Genomic DNA, 15,047 nt, shown 5'->3' with positions numbered 1-15,047 from the left:
AGGCCAAAAAAAAATATATGTCTGTTTAAGGTTACATACTTTAAAAAAATAGGGTAGGTAGGTCGGTATTTCCATTTTATTTTATGTTTTCATTTTATTTTTTGTGACATGATTTTGAGTCATGCCGTTTTGACTTGTCGTGGTCCGAGTTGATCATGGGCCGAGTTTACCCCTATTTTTGATGATTGGATTATTTCCCTTGGAAAAAAATGGTGGCAAAGTGTTTATTTCGAGTTGCGAATTTCCTTAAAACAGCTATCATATTCACGATTGTGAACATTGGGATGTATCAGGCAATTGATTTATATCATTTGTAACACTAACTTCACTTTTGACACGAGTTCAGTTTATTTTTCACTTTACGACGGAAATAAAATGACTTAGGGTCGGCGCTCAAAAGTAGGGTAGGTCGGGTAACCGTAAACAGACATACATGTATATTTTTTTTTGGCCTGACAACATGTCCTTTTCCACACCAGGGCCCATATGGAAAAGGACAAGTTATAATCTATTTATCACATATTATACATGCTTAAAAAATTAAAAAGAATTTTATTGTGCTGTCTGGCAAAATCATATATTTTTTTGTCCTCCATTGAAATTAATTCATTATTACGAAGTTCCCAAACTGTTCAAATTTATAGTCCTTGAATATAATTTATAATGTCAATGTCAGATTTTCTTTAGTACTACTATGCAGTCCAGTAAATCTGTCCGCATAAGGCTTTGATTGTATGTATTTCTGCATAATTATATACAAATTGTATCAAATTTAATACAAATCAATTCACTGACAAATCAACTTTGAGTAGTTTATCACATTTCCCAAAAAATATCTGAAATAAATTTTAAAATCAACAAAACAAGCGGGTCATCCGTGATTTTATCGGAAATGTGTTTGTCTGCTAAATTCGCCCATGCGCAGTTAATATGTATGGAGGGCCAGTTTATCACAAATTTAAGAAACGAAAAGCTGATCTATTTATTCATAGACCACTAATAAGGGGATTCCAGGGAATCTAAAAAATAATTTCAAGTCAAAAATGAGTTTTGTAAAATAAGCAATAATATGATAATCCAGTGTTCTCCGCAGGATTTTTGGATAGCACCAGGGTAACGCGTGTGGACAGCTTGGTGAAATGATTCATACAATCAGTTGTGTCACGTCGCGTCGCGTCGCTTACATATATTTCTAGTAACTGTAGTTTTTATGTTTCCTGTTTTGTTTTAATGCAGTGGTACTGTGTTATGTAGACATTGAAAGTTATTGGTAAAAAAGAAGTAAATCAATAAACAGTTTGACATGTATACTTTAATATTTTTTAAAAAGAAATAAAACATGATACATTACAAAATATTCATCTAAATTTAAAGTTATTAAATCTTTTATAAAATCAATGATAAATAAGTATAAAATATCATTCAAAAAGGAACAAAAATGTTCAATTTAAAAAAAACTTTCTTATTTCTAGAATGAAAGATGTTGTATTGTGAAAGGATTCCTGTCATAAGGAGATATAAAATTAACAAGAACAAATATTGTTTTATTATTTGAACCAGTTTCTATCTTAAATTTTAATAAAAAGAAATTTTCTTAAATTTCAAAACATTTTGCCATAGATTTCATGTAAATATTAACTTTTCTTGTCTTTAGTGATAATCAAACATAGATACAGACTTACTTCTGCACTGAAATCTAAATCTTTATTTGTCATGATCCATTTAAAAGGAATTCCTAAATCTATAAATTTATCCTAGTTCAATAAGTAACCCTATTCAATGTCAACAACAAAGTCTCCCTATTTTCCCGCCTAAATGACAGGAAGTAGATATAAATAGATTTAACATGTGCTTATGGATAAAATTTGCAAATCACTTCTGTTATTCATTAATTATCATATGGATATAGATATCCAGTTTGAAGGTACAATCATGCATTTTATTTATAAAATAGAATAGATTGCCAGAGCTCCAGATAAGCTGCGTATTTGCGTGATCACGCAATAAAAATAATTAAAAACCCAATGCAATTGCCCATTGCAGGGTTCAATAACCCAATAAATTCAAAGGAAAACCCAATTATATGCCAAAAACATGGGTTCTTAACGCTTTTATTCGCTATCGTTTGCGTTATTTACCCTTACTTGATTACAGTCGTCGCGTAAATCTATTTTTATAATATTTATAATTGGAAATGTCCTTTCGTTCTAAAAATAGAGCCCTGCATCAAGTAGCTGTAATGGGTCCCTGTTGGAATTTTTCGTTGCTCAAAAGGTACACGTGTTTATGAAAACATTTCGATCTTCTCGGCGTTTATCGAATTAGCGTGTGACATGCTGTCATATTTTTCGAATTGCTCGGGATTTATCATAACATACAATGATTTAAAACGAAAGTAAATGTCCGGTAAAAATATTGAATAGAAGCATGTTTTCGGCTTCTTTTTGATAGCTGAGGGAAAGTTATGATGATAACAAGACTCAGCTAGTGATTTTAGGAAGCGGCCATTGAACGCACGGGCGTGTTTGCGTACCATAACGAGAACATTGCTAGAGCGATAAACACGGGGTTCCGTCAAAAACGAAATCAGTTGGAAAAAGTGAAAGGCCAAATCAATTATGACATGATATGTAGTTTGAAAGCATCGGAAACCAAAAGTTCTGATAAGGGACAATTTAACCCAGATTTAATTAAATTGAATTAAACTAAAACAGTTTATATATTATTTTTTTCATTTTAGTTGATGAGTGAATACACATATCCGTTTTTTACGTCTATGCAGCTTGACACTTTCTTTGTTTTGGTCTAATTGTTCTAGATGCTTAAGATAGTTGTCTTATTTGCAAGTGCAGTATAACATTGTCATTTATTTACCTGATGATGCAGAATTATTTGTAAATTTAAGTTGAATGTGGTCTCCGTCATTATAAACCACCCTATAAACCTCAAGGTTTTGGGGTATATCTTAAATCTGGAAACTACTTTTTATTTTTATTAAAAAGTAGATCTGGCAAATAGGTGAAAGGACTGGCAAAACTTTCTTACAGCACCTAAATTTCACATATATTACACAAAAATCTAAACACTTAGCCACACCTACCCCAACTATAATTAAACTGTAGGGTGATCATATGGGATCTAGGCAGGCAATTAGTTCCTGTCCAACTAGTGACACCAGCTGCAGTTTACATAAGTTTTGAGAAAATACAAAACTGACAGAACGTTTAAAACGGGACAAAAATTAAATGTACAATTGCTCGTTGGTGAATAAACCAAATAAAACAGCTAGCACATATTCTACACAGAAAGAAACACATTTAAGATGGAAACACATCTGGGGTTGATATAATGTGATTATAACATGCCTAAATATTCAATATTGAGTTGATGAAAAAACCCAATACATTAAGGAGCTTGGTGGTGAAAAACCCAATTTGATATTTGCTTGAGGGGTGAATTGGAATTGATAGTGCAATTAAAAAACTTTATCACCCAATTACATAAAAAAATGGTGGGTAAAAACCCCAATTTGTGAATTCTTATCTGGAGCTCTGGATTGCAGTTAATTGTAAATAACAATGGGTATTCTATGTGAACTAACTTGGTCATGTGATCCGTCCCCTTTGAATTACTTGTTGACAGATACATGTACTATGATAGTTTGAAACCGGAATATCATGCAATATAAACTATGTCAAAATTAAAGATAATTTGGCCATGGTTTAATCAGAGACATATAATACTATTATATAAGTATTGAGAAGTGTATAATGGTCAATTATACGGAATGAGCCAACTTTATAATGTACAAAATGTGTACCGTCGTGTGTACAACTATCGGGTCAACACGGTTTGTGTACAAAGTATTTGCCGACTTGTCAGGTGGTGAGTGAAGCCATAAAATAGTTATCTAGGATCATAAAGTTATGATCTCTTAATTAAAACACAAAAGAATCATTTTACAAGTATTAATTACATCGATTAAATCCAATCAACAAAGGTTAACCTCATAAAGGTAAATCGATCACCTGGTGTAAACAATCCTGAAGTTAAGAACTGGTTTGAACTGGTCAAATTTCACCTGGAATTTTATACCGCACGCAAAAGATTTAACAAGTCGTTTAAAACTTTACCGATTTTCGATTTTTTAACTAAAAATTTTAGCACCACGGAGAAATATAATACATTGCGGTAAGAACGATACCACCACGGTAAAAAATTATACATCGCGGGCCTGCGGTCCTTTAAGGCCCTGGGGAGAACACTGATTATCGTTAACTTTAGGAACTGTATTATATATATCACTAGATATTTTCATAATTATAAAGGATTTTTCTTTAAAATTTGACATGCAGTGATGATAAGTACAGTTCTTATGAATAAAATAGTAGACGAAATATTCACGGAAGTGACAATTATGGAAGAAATGGTAGTGGGCGGATTTACTGGAAGGGCGGAATTACCGGACACTACTGTAGTGTTCTTTATTTCTTTGACAAATTCCAGTCATTTTGATCAACGTTCCCCATCTGTCATTGCTGTTCCGAAAGCTTATGACGTCATAACACTAACAGGGCATAATATACAATGTATGGTATTAAATTTGCCTGGCAGGAATTTGAATAGGACAAATCTGCAGTTATTGCATATGCAAAACCAAATGTTTACGTAACAAATATGTGATTAGTTCACTTATAGAAATTTACAGTGACAGGACTTTGATCGACACTTAAATCAATATTTTATTATTTTTATCACAAATATACACATTTTAAGCCTCCAGACTGGATCACTCAGCTACAGTGTTTGGAGAGATCTTTTGGAGGAATTCGGGCATAGTCTATGAACATGAAAGCTTTAGGTGTATTTTGATATGATATGTACTTTTGTTATTCAAAATATAAAAAGAGTGGGGAATTGCCATTTATCAGCTGATCATCCCGACCATATCACAAAAGGATTAGTCTTAGCCCCTGAGTAATTTGTGTGTAAACACGCATTTCTTTCCCTTGCACATCATATTCATCTTTGGAAAGTTAAAGGAAAATAAGTGTAAACAAGAGTAAGAATGTGTATTGCAAAGCTTTTCATACCAGTTCAATCAAATTTAGCGCTGGTTCAAAAATAGTTCCGATCTATAAATATCTTTTTTCTTCAGGACAAATTTGATTCATAGTAAACGCACAAATAACTTTGATTCATTTACTGTATCACATGATCAAGAATTGTCACATGACTACAAAATGTCAGAAGCGGGGAATCCTAAAAAACACCAAAGTGGTACTTAACTGTTAAAACCGAGTGACAACTATTATTTTGAACAGAGTTTAAAGCCTTTTTCGGCTCAATTATCAGGTAACAATTAGAGGAAAGTATAGCTTATGAAAGGGGAGAATTTTTTGAAGAATAAATTATAGCAATAATAATAATAGCCAATATACATATATAATTGGGGAGTCTGCATTTCTGAATTATTCATTTGTTTGCCATACTGTGTTTTTTTCATAATTCCTTATTCTTTATATTTAAGCACCCCTCCCCTTTAATAAGGTTCATCATAACAAATGGACAAATATGGCTGTATTTACACCTCAAAAAACTACTCTGTGTAAGACTTTAATACCTGTACAGTTTTGAAACTTTTAAGACCTGGCATCCACTAGATGTGTAAAAGTTAAATGAATTTTGTGTTTTGAAAAGATAAAATCTTTTTTGGATTTTGATGGGCATTTTTTTTTTCGTTCCTGCAGAAGGTGTAAAAATATACTAAGTTGGGTAAATCTTTAAGATGCTCCCTCTCGGGGAACAACTGTATTGCATTGAATTGATTGTCCTTGATTGGCATGGACAATGGAAGGACAAAAAATATCTACACAACAATAGGTGAGTTAAAGTGTGTAACTGTGGACAGTATCAAATGTAATTTAGGTGTTTGTTTATTTTTACACCAACAGCAGGAAGGAAAGAAATGCCAATCAAAATCCAAACATGATTTTATCTTTCTGAAACACAAAATGCATTTAAATTTTATATATCTGGCGGATGCCTGGCCTTAAAACTTTCCAAACTGCACAGGTTAGTCTGTACACAGAGTAGTTTTTGAGATGTAAATACAGCCATTTTTGTCGATTTGTTATGATGAACCTTAAAAGAAAAAGAAAATAATATATAACATATAGGTAAACTTTAAATACAGCAATTTTTTGGTCAAAATACGGTCATATAACTCCTAATTCTCAGGAGTGCTCCCTCCTAACATCATATCCTTGATCCGTGTCTACTAATATTTAACTATGAAAACAACAGAGGCAGTACTGCCTACTTTTCATGAAGCAAATGCATGAGATTTGGCCATAATTGTAAAAATCAAACAGAAAAAACAAAAGATCAAAGCCAGATAAGCATGAAAATGAGTGAGTCTCACGCTAATTGTGAGAGACTTGGCAGCCCTGCGGAGGTAAGAATAGGGGATATATGTATACTTAAATAGTATTATTTTTTTACCTAAAACTCATTTTATTGCCCATCTAAAGAAATGAAATAATGAATCATCATTAACTTTTACTATAAGGTAAAAAAAAAAAACAACAACAGGGATAAAATTAAAGTTTAAGTACAACCTCAGAGATTTTAAGTGCTCATTTTAAGCACACACAATCATGAAATTCTGATTGAATTCATTAGCAACTTGCTATGATTTAGCATTTTTCTTGTTTCTCTTTTATTGGAGACTGTAATATGTTGACTTAAAAAAAATCTAGTTTTTAAAGTTTTATTGTAAGATTTGGTTCCCATTTCATTGATTTGTAGATATAAGAAGATGTGGTATGAGTGCCAATGAGACAACTCTCCATCCAAGTCAAAATTTATAAAAGTAAACCATTATAGACCTACATTTTAATTTATTAAAATTAGAATATGTTTACTAAAATTTTCAGCAAAAACTACATTTACCAACCCTTGCATGATGTAAAATGGAAAACATTGATCCAAGATTGAAATCAGCATACCAACAACTTCAGAAGTCATACAAAATACTTCAGCAGTGTCAAACAACCTGGAAAGAAACATTAAAACAATGTCAAGAAGAAATAGATTCTTTGCAAAATTTGTCTGAGCAATACACTTGTTGTGAAGAGGCAGGTATAGATGTGCTGTTACTGCAGCTACCAGATGTGAGAGAAAAATTGTTGCATAAGATATCTTTAGAGATTGACAAAAAGTTGAATAAACTACATATTTACATGTAAGTTTTTATAAGAATAGAAATAAGTTACATCAGAAATCATTTATTTATTAAACATTACTGGTAACCAATTTTTCTTTCAGATTTTCATGTCTATCTAGATTATTGTGTGAGCTGCTTAAAAAATAAACAGCTGTATGAGTTACAATTGCTCATATGAAATTGAATACATGTAAATCTAAGGTTGAGTCACCTAATTTAATGATGTTCACTTGATTATTTAAAAAAAATAATAACACCTAATATTATTTTAAAAGTTTTTCTAACAATCAAGATTATAAGGAACCACTTGCCAGATAAGTAACTTTTTTGAACCATTTTCATTTCAACATCTGACATTTTTTAAATCGTCTCTTTATAAAGTTAAAAGCAATCAGTTGCAATATAAATGGGTACCATCATCAGATAATTCAATTTTATGTTTGACAGATTGTAAAACAAGAACAAGCATTGAATAATTGGTAACTTATAATTTTGCATCTAATATTCTCTTGTTATTTTATTGTTTTAAAACATTTTGAACAAGTAGCTTACAATGTAGATGAGTCTTGTTATACAGTCCTCTTATAAGTATAATAGTATAATAAAATTGTATATTTTAGGAACACATTGAAAGACTGCTGTGATAGAATTTCCAAGCAGTATGACTATAGTACAACTGTATCAAAGGGTTTACCATTGGACCTTGTCACCATGACAACAGAGACAATACCAGCTTTTGCAGACATGGTTGAATGGTTAAATGATATTGATATTCTGTTACACCACCAGTATCCTTAGATGTAAAAAATCTTAACCTGGATTGTATCCAGGCATAATCTGATTAACATTAGTTTTTTTTCTTTTCTTCTTCTGATGTATGGTGATCTGGTGAATTCAAACAAGGGGTCCCTTTGAGGTTACTTTTTTATGGTAAAATTTAATTGACCAATTATATGGTGTGGTTTTCTTTGTTGAAACTTAAGTTTTTTCACTTATAAACCCCATGATATTTTCTCAATATATTTGTTCACCCTTAATATGCATGAAATATTTGCCACTGGGAATAAGACAAACAACAAATAGTTACAACAAAAAGTTAATCTCAATATGTTTTACAATTGAATTGGAATCCCAGAAAATAGTCAGTGACTTTTTCTCTATCATTGACAATTAAACAGTTGGAAAGCAAGTCCTTAGAAACGTCCGTTGTCGTCAAGCGCTATCAGCAACAATAGCAGGGGGAATTAATTAGGTGGCGCTACAGTCTTCCGTGACGCCAAAAAGTCCGCCAAATCAATCGGCTAAAAGATTGACGTTTAAAGTATTTATTTCAACTTGTCATGCTTTTATTATAATTGAATTTTAAAATTTGTAGGTTTTGCGACCAATTTAGATTCAATACGTCATACAAACATTATAAAAAATAGCTTGTTATTACTATTTCTTTATCCTGTCCGTTCTAAAAAATTTCAGCCATCTTTTTTGTTCGCCAAAAACATCGATTTTTCATAACTTGACGTTTGCGTATCCAAATACGGAAGAGAACGGTAATAATCTTAAATGAAACCGGGTAAACTATTTCAAATTTCTACACAATTTTGAAGCCATCATTTTTTACTATGATACATCAATTTTGATGACCACCAGTCATGTCAATTTGTACCTGGTTTTGGCTGCGTTTCTACTTCAAAACAGTAAAGTTCAACTTCTTTTCATTGTACCTGTTTCCAAAGTACTCTAAAATACTGATTTTATTATAGATATGAATGAAATTGTGATTAAAAATTGTTGTTTTTCACAATTCCATACGATACTTCCATTTTAAAGTAATTAAAACCCTTTTTGATTCCCTACACAAATTGACGGTGATATTGTTTTCTTTTTCAACATACGTCATATAACGTTTACAAAATATGTGTCAGGGTCATGTGCATTGTGAAAATTTACACATTGGACATGTGAAACAACAAACAAAGTTCTTCTTTATGGCGTTTGAAACTATAGTTCTCAGAAAATTTCATTTATACTGGAAGCAAATATAGCAATAGAAAATGCATTGCAAAGAAAATTTCTGGAGGAAAAAAAATGAAAAATGAAATGAAGGTGAGTTAATTATATTTATATGTTTTAAGTTAAAAACCTTGCTTATTAATTATCTCTTTACTAAGTAAGCTACATTAATAAGAGCAAACACTAGCTTTTCAAGTCAAACAAGAAATTAATTCATAGAGATGTGTTCTTACAAAATTGAATTTATTCAAATGGCAAATTCTTGTAAAATTTAATCATCATTGATCATTATTAAAGTAAAATGCACAAAATTTGTCATACCAATGTTCATTTCTGAGATTAATATCCAATTATTCAGGTAAAATATACAATACTTTGTTTATAAATATGTAAAGCAGCAGATACAGCAACCTGAAGAGAAGAAGCCCCATTTTTTTTTCACTTTCATAATCAATAAAATACCCTGAGAAATTGGACAAAGGCTACTGTGCTAGCTAATCAAATAATTGAATTTTACAATAATAATGATTTTGAAATTCAAAATTATGTCACTTTCACTTATAATTTTAAGCATTATTTTTTTACAGAACTTTTGTCATTTTTTTGGTAAACTTTTCCTTTTTCTGTAGGATATTTTCTAGGCAGTACTGTACTGTTCAACTAAGAAACATAGGCTTGAGTTAAAAGGCTTTTTTACTTTGAAGAAACTAAATTTTTACTCTTGGTCTCACTTTATTAAAATATAAAATATAAATGGTCAGCACTATTTTTTTTTCAGAAGATTATTAAAATTGTATACAGTATGTTTTATTGCATTACACATTGTTAGAAGTAGTTAAAAAAATCCATTAGGAGTGACCTCATATCCCATTATAAAAATTGCAAACTGAAAGTAAATGTCATCAGCCAGAGCTAATTTATATCAATTCAGCTAGGTTTCTAGATCTAATTTTTACCAATTTTTTATCTTTTAATTTTTACCTGTAATCCTTCTCTGAAAAGTAGGGAAGTATCTCTTCTTAATATTATAATAACATAGTTGTTAATCGAATTTCTTTTATTTTCTTCTTGATTTTTGTAAAATAAACTCCTTTTTATTCATTTTGGTGGGTTTTTATTTTTGACTGGTGATATCAAGGGGAGATAACCACTTGCACAAATCGGCAAAAAAGCCACCGCTTCGTGTTGAACATAACTTGACGTTTGCGTTTCCAAAACTGTATTACCTAGATATTCATATCGAGTGTTTGTCTTAATGAGATGCTTTATTAAATTTAAACTCAGCCCATCATTTTTAGTTTCCTCGAAAATATTTAGATTTTTCCATCAGGAGCCTTGACAATTTTCACACAAACTTCAAGTTTGAAGATAAAATAAAGAATAAAGGACTTTGAGTTGATGTGTAAGTTTTGACGAGTTAAAACTATGTATATTGAAGATTATTTTGATCAATAAGTTTTTACCATGACAGTGGTATTTTAGTGAGTAAAAGTGAGGTTTGTCTCATCCGTAGTTTTACTGAATTTTCACGGTCACGTGACTCTATTGTTGCTGATAGACTTGGGGTCAAACCGTGACCTGCTTTCCAACTGTAAACATGGGAGTTATTGGAAACTTACAAACACAATCATCAAAATAATGAACCCCACCAAGTACATTTATGTAATGCTTCAAGTTGTTTTTAATATTCAGACTATATGTCAGTACCATGATTTTATTAGTAGAAAGAAGTTTCTAGATCTTTACTTTACAAATTTAACAATAAACAAGAGGAAATAAAGATCATGTTCTAATTAGATTGATTCTGATACTATGTCCCATTCTGTTCCTTATAATAAAGTTGTTTATATTTTGTTAAAACTTGTCATGTGTTTATGTTATCAACTTTGGATGTTGATGGAATATATATAAATAAATATACAATGTACCTTAACAGAATTGAAGATATTGGGCTAAGAAACATCTTTTAGATACATATACTGTTCATAAGTTTGATAGTGATAATTTTATGAAGATGTGGAATAGTGGAAATAAAGATACAACACAGAAAGTGAATGGTATGTTTGCTGATTTTATCAGATATGTAAAACAGGAAACTGGAAGAGGAAGAGAAAAAACTTGTCAGCTTTGAGTCAGAATAATGTGCCTGAGTAGGGTGACAAGTTGTTACGACCTTGTGAAATAGCATGTTAAAGATCTAACTTAGCTTGTCAATTTAATAATAAGAAGATGTGGTATGATTGCCAATGAGACAACAATCCACCAGTGACCAAATGACCTACATGTAATGATTTATGGTATAAGCCATCGAAAGGCCTTCAACAATGAACAAAATTTATATGGCATTGCTAGCCATAAGAAGCCCAAACATGACAAAATGTAAGACAAATAATTCAGACAAGAAAACCAACAGCATGATTAATGAAGAAAAGTCTAGTTCAAAGCAGTCGTAAGGCCTTCAACAATGAGCGAAATTCATATCACCTTACAAGCTATAAAAGGCCACAACATGACAAAATATAAAACAAATAATTCAAACAAGAAAACCAACGGCATGATTTATGAAGAAAAGTCTAGTACAAAGCAGTGTATCTTCATATCACAATATACCACCTCAGTGGTCTCGTGGTAGCATGTTCGCCTCGAGTGTGGGAGGTCGTGGGTGTGAACCCAGGTCGGGCCAAACAGACTTTAAAATTGGTATTTGGGATGTATCTCCACTAAGCACACGGCATTAAGGAGTAAGAGCAAAGACTGGTCGGCTTGGAGTCAGAACAATGTGTCTGGGTAAGGTGACATGTCTTCCTGCAGACTGTTACCTTGTGAACTAGCACTTTAAAAATCCGGCTCAGTGTGTCGGTCCAGTACAAAGCAGGGTTAGTATTCATATTACATAAACATGTTCTTGTCCTGAATATGCATATTAATTTGCCGCTGCGTGTTAAACAGCTATCCATCATCATCATATCACAATAATATGTTATGGTCCTGAATAAGCATATAGTATTTTCTGCTTAATATTCAGCATCTATTAATTAGCCATTCAAATAATCAAGGTGTTTCTCTTCAGCAGAAGCCAAACATTTTATGACTTGCATAATTGAACTTTATTCCATTTAAATGATAATGCAAACAATTCTTAAATATTTCAATTATTTTGATTTCAAAGATTTCAAGTAAAGATAAGGAAATGCCTGTACCAAGTCATGAATATGACAGTTGTTTTCCATTCGTTTGATGTGTTTGAGATTTTGATTTTGTCATTTGATAAGGGACTTTCTGTTTTGAATTTTCCTTGGAATTCGGTATTTTTTGTTATTTTACTTTTCATATAACATTCAGTTATGCTCCTTGAATAAATTTCAACATTTACATCAGTGTTGTATCTAATTGCTATACATGTACACAATGTACCTATCTTTTATGTTTTTTAATCTTTGCTTACAGATGCTTTGTGTTATGTGAAGTTTCTGTTGGATGATACCTGAAGCTGTTGTTACAAAGGATTCAACATCCTTTTAATAAGTCTGCATGGTGGAATATTAAGAAAAAAACAATGCTGGACATGTTTTGTTAATAGTACTGATTGTGCCTGGATGATATATACATGTACATCATTATTTAGACAAGTCAGAAGTAATCTTGTGTTAGTAAATCACTTGATATAAGAAATTTACAAATATAATTTGTCATGATTTATTGATTTTTACAATGAAAGTGAAATTCAGTTGACATATGATTGATCAATAGATTTTTGGTGTTTGATGCCACTTTCAGCACACCTAGCTATATCATTGTGGCAAATTTTTATTGGTGGAGGAAGTCAGAAAGAACCGCTCAGCTTTGGCAGAAAACTAGCTACCTTTGGCAATTAAGATCAAATTCAAACACACCTTGCCAAGGAGAGGTTTCAGGCTCACAATCTCCCTGTTGACAGGCTGGTGGTCACTTTTGATGAACTCCTTAGACAAGTCAGCCACCATAGCCTCTGATTAACATATGTCCTATGGAAACAATATATTAATTAAATTATTGTGCATATCTTCTACATAAAGGAATAGAAAGGTTTATACAAGTTTTTGATATTTGGTTGCTGACAAAAATTAGTTCCTACATTAATGAAAGAGATTGTGGGGTATACATTAATAAAGTAGAAACCAAGTGACACGAAAAAGTTCATTTAGAGGTCAAATTCATGGTCTTCAACAATAGTATATACATGGGTTTGTCTATACAAAACATCAAACACTGATTCCAAGAGTCCAAATAAGTTGTGAATAAACAACAATCGTCATTGTCTTGGCTTCTAAATAAAAAAGAAGATGTGGTATGATTGCCAATGAGACAACTCTCCACAAGAGACCAAATGACACAGAAATTAACAACTTAAGGTGACCGTACAAGCCTTCAACAATGAGCAAAGCCCATACCGCACAGTCAGCTATAAAAGGCCCTGAAATGACAATGTAAAACAATTCAACCGAGAAAACTTACGGCCTAATTTATGTACAAAAAATGAACGAAAAACAAATATGTAACACATAAACAAACGACAACCACTGAATTACAGGCTCCTGACATGGGACAGGCACATACATACAGAATGTGGCGGGGTTAAACATGTTAGCGGGATCCCCACCCTTCTATGCATTCACTTTTATAGCAGATTAGAGGAAACTTGTTACATTCGAACCTCGATAAGTCCAAGTCATAAGGACCCTACATAACTTATCAACTTATCCAAGGTAAGAGTTATAACAGGTCGCGATTTCATCATGTAATAATTCAGTATTGTACCTTGTGTAGTCAGCCTGATATGTTATAGCATAAATAGTATCTAACATCCAAATTCATATGCAGCGACAGTACATGCAGTATTGAAAAACAATTAATTTCATAAGAAACAAAGACAGAATATACAGAAATAAGAAGATGTGGTATGAGTGCCAATGAGACAACTCTCCATCCAAGTCACAATGTGTAAAAAGTAAACAATTATAGGTCAAAGTACGACCTTCAACACGACCCTTGGCTCACACTGAAAAGCAAGCTATAAAGGGCCCCAAAATTACGTGTAAACCAATTCAAACAGGAAAACCAACGGTCTAATCTATATAAAAAACGAGAAACACTTAAGAACCACATCAACAAACGACAACCACTGAAACAGGTTCCTGACTTAGAACAGGTGCAAACAAATGCAGCGGGTTTAAACGTTTTAACAGGCACCAACCTTCACCCCAACCTGAAATAGTAGTGTAACATTACAACATAGAAAGACACACTATAAAATATCACTTGAAATAGCTTAACTCAATCATGCCCCACTTGCACTATCATTTTCTATGTTCAGTGGACCGTGAAATTGGGGTCAAAACTCTAATTTGGCATTTAAATTCGAAAGATCATATCATAGGGAACATGTGTACTAAGTTTCAAGTTGATTGGACTTCAACTTTATCAAAAACTACCTTGACCAAAAACTTTAACATGAAGCGGGAAAGACGGACGGACTGACAAATGCACGCACAGACCGAAAAAAAACATAATGCCCCTAGGTGGGACATAAAAATACATCCAAGATCATGTGTAATAATCTAAATCAATTTATATTTAAATAATTACATCAAGCATCACTGAAGGGACATTTATTGTTGAAATTCCAATCTGGTGCAGAAAAATAGGTACTATTAATGTTATTACCCTTATTCCATTCTTCTACCTAATATTATTACCCTATTTTATTCTTCTACCTTAATGTTATTGTAAGCGTACTTTCATTTCGGTGTGTATTATTTCCGGGTAACTG

The 15,047-nt window shown here is 32.0% G+C and overlaps 2 protein-coding genes across 4 annotated transcripts in view; one reads left to right on the top strand and one right to left on the bottom strand.

The window, feature by feature from the left end:
* The window catches only part of LOC127702956 (borealin-like), a 31,122-nt gene extending 25,994 nt beyond the window's left edge, over window positions 1-5,128 (bottom strand). For all 3 annotated transcript variants that reach the window (XR_007982602.1, XR_007982603.1, XM_052207283.1), the window contains exon 1: window positions 5,094-5,128. The gene's annotated coding sequence lies outside the window, so the exon portion shown is untranslated. The remainder of the gene's footprint in view (window positions 1-5,093) is intronic.
* Window positions 5,129-5,228: 100 nt separating this feature from the next.
* LOC127702958 (ribosome biogenesis protein C1orf109 homolog) lies at window positions 5,229-12,923 on the top strand. Its single transcript, XM_052207287.1, has 5 exons — window positions 5,229-5,355; window positions 6,939-7,246; window positions 7,849-8,016; window positions 11,183-11,295; window positions 12,686-12,923. Exons 2-5 carry the CDS (start codon window positions 6,975-6,977, stop codon window positions 12,724-12,726), a joined length of 594 nt encoding a protein of 197 aa, XP_052063247.1. The 5' UTR covers window positions 5,229-5,355; window positions 6,939-6,974; the 3' UTR covers window positions 12,727-12,923.
* Window positions 12,924-15,047: the final 2,124 nt, after the last annotated feature.

This window comes from Mytilus californianus, unplaced genomic scaffold (genome assembly GCF_021869535.1).
Source record: "Mytilus californianus isolate M0D057914Y unplaced genomic scaffold, xbMytCali1.0.p SCAF_5, whole genome shotgun sequence".
Taxonomy (NCBI): Eukaryota; Metazoa; Mollusca; class Bivalvia; order Mytilida; family Mytilidae; genus Mytilus; species Mytilus californianus.
The sequence above is the reverse complement of the archived record's forward strand: the minus strand, read 5'-3'. Positions and strand labels throughout refer to the sequence as shown.